The following is an 8783-nucleotide window of genomic DNA, read 5'->3' as shown; positions in this document are numbered from 1 at the left end:
CCCCCCCGCGAAGTTCCCGAGTGACAGTTTCTCAGTTCCTGAAAACTTTTGTTACATTGGTGTACCGTCTGCGGTCAGACATCCGGAAGGTCTACTACTGACGGAAGTGATTTACCCTGGTAGCGGGAGGCTAGAACATCCGGACGGAGCAACAGGCTGCAGTCTCCCCTTCTAACACCAACCAAAGTAATTATGGCGAAAGGTTGGCTCGCCAGGCACAGAAGAGAAGAGAGAAAGGAGGTGGCAGGAAACACAGAAACCAGAGAGAAAACGTAAAAAAGGAAAGACACGAGAAAAACGTAGAGGAGACAGGGCAAAAAAAGCACAACTTCATTTTCTGACTGCCCAGTTCGTTCCTGCCACGATGGAGAGGCAAGCTGAGTTAACCCATGTGAAAAATTATACATAAGTCACGTAGGATTTTACATTAACTCCATTGCTGTATTTCAATCCTCCTGAGAATTCATGTAATTCTGTAAGTATGTATTTGACGGCTGGTCATTCTATTCAAATATTTTCTATTTATTTTAAAAGCATAATCAAAATGACCATGAGTCGTTGGAATTTTTCATAAAAATATTCAATTGCAGCAAATAATAAATTCATCTCACTCAAATATATGTTTATATTTCATATATGTAGGTGAAGTATAGATTACATATAATGTTATGTATATGAAGCACTATATACAATTTATATGTAATATGTATATATGTATATAGCACTCTGGAACGGGAGCTTAGCCTAACCTGAGATAGGCTCTTAAGCATGTCCCCCGCGTGACGTCCAAATGAAAGCTTTAATGTCAACAGCAGTCGTCACGTCCGGCAGGAAGGGGTCTCGGGACGAGTTACGCGTTGAACCTGCCAAACACGAAGAACCCTCTGCAGAAACAGGTATGGCGGCTCCCTATTGCCCCATTATAAATCCCATTCTGATCTATCTGCACATGGGATGTGCCAAATGACATGTATCTATGTATTGGATCCCGTAGAATCTGGGGAAGTAGCGGGATAAGTATACATATACCGGGAGATGACTAGATGAAAATGCAAGTGGATGGATATGGATAAGGTTTCGGAATGGATCTTCATCAGTTAATTTGAACTCAACGAGTTAATTCTAAGCTGGCTCGCAGAGGCTGGCTAGCTGGATGCTTCCCTGCCTACTCCCAGAGAAGTTCGCAGGTGGCACCCCTTGTACAAACCAGCACGTCCTAATGGAATGCCAAGGCTTACTGATCAGGACATTTCGGGGAGTCGTATCTCGCGCCTGGCGTCACGTGTCTCCGATCCTCCTTTGTTTTACATGAATACGAATTGCGATTAAGGAGATTCCTCCTGCTTGAGGATATGTCACTGTGAGCCTAAGTTTTCTCCTCTTCGTGAAGCACTATAGCTAAATAAAGTAGCTTACGAGCACTTGCTATAGTTAATGCATCGTACGTCACGTCGCTCGACTAGCAACTGGCTGTTTCTTCCTGTTTCTTCCTGTTTCAGGGTCCATCGTGATACGACGTCGAAAGTCTAGCGAACCGAATTCTGTGCTGTCATTGAGTTATACAATAATGTGCTTCTGCGCATATGAAACCAGCGACGTCTTCTGTCTCACTTCTGAATACTAGATGATTGAAGAACCATTTGAACGTGTCGAAGTGTGGAAATAATCTGATCTTCTCACAAGGACATTCCACCATCGACCATTTTTTTCGAATACTTGCCAGGAGGAACCGCTGCTATTTCTTATCCTTCCGGCAGCACAGGTTGTCCCGTCGTTTCATGAAAATGGCAAAATACCCTTAAGCCTAACCTTCGGAAAGAGGGAATCGCCTTGCAAGGTGGGCCGGTGGATAGATTGAAAGAAATATGACGTAAAATGCGTGAAAAATTAAACTTTTAGGACCTCATCCATCCTGTATCTCTTCCAAGTTTCACGGGAAGCCACCGAGATAGATTCGTGGTTTTTCCTGCTGATGGAGGAAACGGCGAATGGGGAGATGCCAGAGGATTTCAGGGGGGTTAAGGATTCGCTCGAAGGAATAAGGTGGCGGAGGGAACGGGGGGAATGCTCGGAGCGTTTGCTATCGAAAGAAACACCATTTGTATCTGTCTGAACTATTAATAAAATTATGGAAGTCGAGCAGACGGTCGCCCTTCCCCCTTTTTCCATTTTCATCCCCTTTTTAGGCAGGAGCCACGTCGTCCTGGTTGCCCTTCTCTTCCTCCTCTTCCTCATCTTCCTCCTCTTCCTCCTCTTGCTTCTTCTCGTAGCTCTTTGGATGAGCTTCGCGATTGGACGGCCAATTTCCGAAGCTACGGGAGCTTCCGGCTGCGAAACTGTCCGATAAAAAATCACGCCTCGTCAAACTAACATTCTGTCGTTGACTCTTCTTACTGAGAAAATTAATAACGGAGGACGAAACGTCCGACGAATTTAGCAGGAATTATTGAGCCAATCATTCCATCCGTTGATCCTTCGAAATATTTCGTACTTCCATTCGGGTTTTGTCTGCTTTATCTTACCAACAAGAATCCAACGGCTCAGCAATAATAACTGACATTCTCGAAAAAGTACCCTGAGCTGATACTCGTACGATTTCGACCATATACATACACAGTAGAGTCATTTGTCATTTGCAACAACATCTATAGTCTCGCCCACGTATGACTCGTATGATTTTTGCAACCTCCACTTCCGCCCCATTATCGATACCGATACCTACTGCCAGGCAGTTCTTTTTAATTCAATCTTTCTTCCTCGCACTCGTTCCGCTCCCATCGTTCCTTGCCTTCTTCCAAGTAGACACGTCCAGACGACAGGGGACTCTGCAATTATCCGGAGGAATAACTTCGAAAGATGGAAGAGCCGGGAGAGTTCTACTTTCCGATGCGGAAGCCAGACGATTCGTATTCCGAGTTTGTAATAAAGAGACTCTGGAAGCACCCCGTTACAGTCTACGATTCTGGGCATCTCGAAACCCCTTCTTCCCCCCCAACCCACCCAGTAGCCTTTCCTCTAGATTATATTCGAGGTCCTCTCGATCCTTACCCCTCCACCATCTCCTCTTCCAAGCGTTTCTCATCCTCCTTTAAATTTCCCTATTGTACCTAGTCCTATCCTTCTCCTGAGCATGAAACTCTTGCAAAAGTTCTCGGGCATTAGCCACGAAAAAACTTTACCAAACTCCGATTGGCCGATCTATTATTAACGCTCGTTAGGCGTGATTCATGATTTTTTAACGCGACGTCCCTGCCGCCACTGCCGTCGCTATCGCGTAAATAAGATAAACTTCGAGCTCGTTCAGACGATTCAACCATCATAAGACAAAAACTTGGGAAGGAAGCTATGGAGAGACGTCGCTTTCTCTTTTAAACTGTAATTCTTCATTTCAGCCCGAGGCTTCCCACTTTGAGCCTCGTGCGTGTATGGATGCACGTGTGTGTCTCACTCTGATATGCACATCTGCTTAGGCTATTTTACTTCCCTCCCGGCAGCGGACACCATAGCGATAAATCGTCCTTCCAAGACGTCACCCTCTCGGACCTTTTGCACTCTTCGGGTCTTCTCGAGTTCCTTTTTTTTTATGTAACGACTACGGAATTTTTTGTCGGTTTCCAGGAGATCTTCCCCGTGGACTTGCCAGAAGGAAAGGGATTTTAACTTTATGCGATACCTGCTGCGCCTATAAGCTCGACGATCGCCATGTAATATTTCCCGACGAAATGTCCAGCACTGTGAGTTATGAGCTTGTCGTGTTGTCCGTTGTCTACTGTCAGTTTTTTAATGTCCCCAAGGAACATAAAATATTCTTGGCTGTATTATACAGGACAATACCTTACGGTTTACTTGACGTAAGAATTTTTGCAAAAGGTATTTTACATTATATACTTTCACTGATGTTTTACCCCAAGGACAGGAAGGTCCGCATTTTCCTAAAGGTTCCTGAGGCACAAGGCACATTTATCGAGAGTCATTTTAACGCACGGCACTTTTTCCTTTAGCATGCATTAATTCCAGCTTTACATTGTAACGTATTTTCTTAAAATCTGACGTTCCCTTCAGCCGTCCACCCTTCGCTCACGCGTCCGAGCTTCTGCCGGTCCGTGGAGACGCCTCTGCCGGACAACTCGGTACGTCCAGACTATCTCCCCACGGCAGATTCGAACACCTCGACCGCAACTAAAGAATAACGAAATCTTCCGAGAGCATTGGCGTAACTATACGAATCAACCAGAGAGCGAAGCTTCTGAGTAGGGTGGCGACCTCGAAGGGAACCAGAAAGCGAGAACGTTATCTGTATCGGTATCCGGAGTCGCCTTGTGACCGTGAATCGAAAAATCACGTCACAACGTACACGTAAATGTAAGTCGTGAATACACAAGACAATCTCGACTGAGAAGAAGGAGAAAATTGAGCTCGAGGATGGCTTTCAAGTAGACTGTACTAGTAATTACCCCAAGAGTGGGGATATAACGGAAGATCTGACAAGAAGAAGAAGAAGAAGAAGAAGAAGAAGAAGAAGGATAGTTTCCAATCGTAATGCAAAAGTAGTGGAAAAGAAAACCGTGGAAGGAAGCTGTACGCTGACAACGAAGTTAAGAATGCTGGATCGAAGAAGACTGTGCTGAGGTACAAGGAGGTCTAGAAGATTTTGCTAAAACTACGAAGCTTGATAAAAGATGTTTTCAATGGGGGATGTTTTTATCCCTTGGCAGCGTCCACCCCGTTGATAGTGGTGTACCTAGATAGAAAAGACGGGATGCTTGTCCTTTCTTTGGACAAAGCGAAGCAAAAGTGGATCGGCGGAGGTAGATTAGGGTTGGTAGAGAGGAGAGGGTGCGAGTATCGGGAAGGTCGGAAGGTACAGGCGTATAGCTACCGGGAAGAACCGAGAAGAACCGGATACCTTATCTGGACAAAGCCGTGTCCCATTAATCATCGAATCACGCTGAACCACAGCCGCACACTCGGTTGCCTCTAATAAAGTCTTTAAACGCCTTTAGAAGCGGAGCCTTCGGGCGGCCGGCCAATATTCATCTACCAGTCGGGTTCTATTTGTAGACCTACACTAGGAACCTTATAGATAGCAGTCCGAGACTTACAACCCTCTGTTATTGATGATGGTACTTGCTGTTATTGAATGTTTCTGGAAAGCGAAGGAAAAAAATGGTCTAGATAAAAATAGAAAACTTCGAAGCAGAGTAACACGTGGTTGTGCAGCGGTCAAGTCCTGTCATGCAAAGTGAATCGCGAGAAGGTTCGGATGATCGGATTGGTCCATAGTGAATTAAAGGCTAAATGAAGTTAAGTGAAGTTGAAGGTAGTGAAGGAAGTTCAGAGAGGAGGGAGGCGAAGTCGCCCTTAAAACTGAACGTCAAAATCCAAACTAATTCCTAATCGGATTGGAGCTTGCAAAGCCCGATACTTGCCATTATCCAAAGTTTAACGGCTCGTTAAGTTCCACCTCTAGTTCCTCGAAGATTTCATCTGAAATAATAATCACCCCTGACTGATTCTGGATGAATGGAAATGACCTCTGATGTAACTTCAAACGGAGCTGAAGAAGGGTAGACTCTGCCCTTAGCACGGTTATCCAAATCAAAGGATCAATACTCTTAAGATGATCCCGTCTTCCAGAGTGGTCCCAATACAGCTACATACGTATTAGAATCTAGGTATCATCCTGAAATGCTCTTCAGATTCCTTATAGACTGGAGGACGGGAAGTGCCTGAACCAGCGAGTCGCGTACCACGCTTTAACCCAGCGTAATGGTTGATCGACGGACAAATTAGGTTTAGCCCCTCATTAAATTAGGGACGTTGATGCCATGAAAGGTCGAGACTTCGAAGAGAAGCTTAGCTCGAACGTCGTTTCCTAACCTCCTCGCTACTTGGGGAATCCCTGGACTAAGTTTGGGCTCCTTCGAGATCCCCCAGCAGCTTTCGATTCGATAAGGATAGCCAGTAAGTTGACGAAAGCTTCATCGATTTTCCTGAGATTGGAGGGAAAACGACAAGTGTCCTCGGGTTTGCTAAACAAAGAGAATAGAAAATGGACTCCTTTCCTGTAAAGGTTAGAAAGATCTACTCACCGATTACCGTAAAGTTGACTTTGAGATTACGGGTTGGCGAGTTTCGAAAGTCCACCCTGCAACGGTACACACCCTCGTCGCTCTCACGGAGGTCCTGAATAATCAACTGTGCTGGAGGGTTCGTCCTGAAGGTTGCCCGGCTTCCCCAGACGTGCTGTGCACTCCAGAAATTCGCTTTGCCGTACTTACGATTGCGGGCATCGTAGCTGCAAAGAAAATGAAAATCATGTCTTATTGTCCTATGGATCCTTAGTCCTGTAGGAGTACACGCGTATACACCCGAGAAACGTTCATTATCCTGCAAATTCTATCGGGTTCATGTGATCCTGATTTCCTTTGAGCCGACGTTAACTCGCCGGCTAGGATGCAGCGACGCTCATTTTATTAATTATAGTTAAGCAGAACCTGCGCAAGGAGATGCAAGGACTTGGAAGATCCTCAGAAACTTTACAGTCATCGAGGGATCCCGAGATCCGTTATATGAAGTCCTTGGAGTCCTTGGAGCTCCCGGAGCTCAACCTCCTGCTTTCTTAGCGGAATCGGGTGAAACCGCTGTCCAGGTTTAGTGTTTCTCTTCCACCCTCCAGATAGGGGTAGGTCGAGGTAAATATCCAAGAGATTTCCCGACCTAGTCGTAAGTGTGTTAGGGTCTGGTCTGACCACTCGCGTCCCTCCCTCTTTAAGAATAGCCTTTAATCGCCTTAGGGCGGAACGTAATCCACGACGGTAATGCTTTCCGTTCGTTCAGCATAATCGGCAACCGGAAAAGGAGTCTGCGGCTGCAGAGCGGAAATACTTGTTCTTGCGGTAAAACACTCGAGTTTCTCGAGAAAGTATAAAATGGCGAATCGAGTTATCGCGCGGCAGAACGTAACCTCGCGTTGCGGTTCAAGTTCCTGTTTAAGAAATATTGGTGGATGCCGCCGCGGTTTATCAGCTCAGGCCAATTTTTCACTGAACTTTCGCAGTTCATCATAGTCGCCTTCTTGGATGCTAGGATTGGATGCTATCTCTCTTCGCCCTCTTTCGTCCTCCTTCTACCCTTTCGCTTCCACCCTCGCAGCCTCATAGCGAGCGCGCTCGTCCGAGAGTCAGATAACCTCGGCTTCCTCAACTTTCGTCCACCTATGTCCTATGGGGAAATATATCTTAGGTCCTGGCGATACCACACGGAGGCTCGATGAGTTCCTCGATTATCATGCCTTTTATGTGGAAACGCGGCCAAATCGAAAACTCAATCATCTCACCATTTCCATTTTTCTGAATAATAGCTGCGCAGCCTCCCTGCGATTCTGATTCTTCCTGCCCTTTGCAAGATATTCATATCAACGAGACTTTTATCGGATTTCAAATTTTCAGACCACCAGGAGTTGTGGCTCTACTTCACACAAGAGCAATGCTATCCGACGCGGAATCCTTCCGATTTAAAGACGTAAGACTCCGAAGGTAATCGATTCATCTTCGAGTAAGCAAGGCAATAGCGGCAGGCGTGACGTCACCCTCGATATTTCTGGAGCACAGTGCAAGTCCACAGTTTCCACGCGCACCAGAACCAGGGGTGGTTCAAGGATCGTGGGGATGAATAAACTGGTTAGGATTTATGGAAAGTTAATTGTCCACGACGCGTAATTTACAACGAAATTTTCGTCGGATGGTTTCCGCGTTTTCCTACGTTCCTAAAAATTATCCCGTTGGCCGAGAGAAGCTAAAATTTCCTCGAAGTTGAGGACGACTATGCGAAATTTCATGAATTTCAGAAATTCGTCATGTTTTGAAAATATTAGCTTATCCCTGTCTCCAGTCTCTCTCTCCCTCTCTCTCTCTCTCTCTCTCTCTCTCTCTCTCTCTCTCTCTCTGTGTTCCTCCATGTCCACTATTCCGAAATTCCATCACGTTGCCTAGTAAAATACTCCTTCTCTTTGAAAATCTATTTTTCCTCGCAGGCAACACGCACCAGGTAAACACTCGCGGAACAGTCTTTTTTTCCCTAATACCTGAGGTGTCCCGTAGATCCTAGGGGATTCAAGTAATTCGTAGATACTGCGACGTGAGTAAAGTTATTCAGAGTGAGGCGTGCAGTCGTCAGGGTCGTGATACTGGCTAGGCGACCAAGTCCCTAAACAAATTAAAATAATTGCCAAGCCGGGTTTTCCCGCTCGGAAATGTCGGGCGCCGAAGTGAAACGGAAAAGGCGGAAAAGAGAAAATGAGATGAGAAAATGAAAAAAGAAAGGCGATGAGGAAGAAGACATAAAGTGAAGATGAGAATGCGGATGGTGGCTATCCAGCATCCTATGTATACCGATACCATTGCGAAAGTCGGACAAGTAGTAGTGTGTTGGGAATGGTCGCTGCTCGAAGGTGAGGTTAGGTTGGGTTAACGGCAGGTTAGGTTAGCGCTGCGCAGGTCCAGCAACGACCACGTCCCTAGTCGGGATTCCTAAAAGGAGCTTAACTTCGCGCATAAAATTAAAGTATCGTAATTGCAAGCAGCATCACCATGCGCGCTACTATCTCGCTCCGAGTCTCGTCGCATCTTCGTCCCATCTTCATCGCGTCTCACCAAATCACCAGTCGAGAATCTCTAACCACTGTAGAAAATATAATTTCCTGCTAACTTTCGAGTCGAGACTCTCTTTCTCCCCTGCTGGCCAAATGAATTTTCTTTGAATCCCCCCCCCCCCCCCCCCCC

The 8783-nt window shown here is 45.9% G+C and overlaps 1 protein-coding gene across 6 annotated transcripts in view; it reads right to left on the bottom strand.

The window, feature by feature from the left end:
• LOC107265102 (hemicentin-2) overlaps nt 1-8783 on the bottom strand; it is an 86499-nt gene that overhangs the window by 55791 nt on the left and 21925 nt on the right. For all 6 annotated transcript variants that reach the window (XR_001537120.2, XR_003058237.1, XM_015734227.2 and 3 more), the window contains one exon: nt 6093-6298. Coding sequence is in view for 4 of the 6 variants with exons in the window: in XM_015734227.2 (XP_015589713.1) it covers nt 6093-6298 (206 nt within the window). In the remaining 2 variants the exon portion in view is untranslated. The remainder of the gene's footprint in view (nt 1-6092; nt 6299-8783) is intronic.

This window comes from Cephus cinctus, unplaced genomic scaffold, assembly GCF_000341935.2.
Source record: "Cephus cinctus unplaced genomic scaffold, Ccin1 Ccin1_scaffold0013, whole genome shotgun sequence".
Classification (NCBI taxonomy): Eukaryota; Metazoa; Arthropoda; class Insecta; order Hymenoptera; family Cephidae; genus Cephus; species Cephus cinctus.
This window is presented reverse-complemented; position numbering and strand designations above follow the sequence as displayed.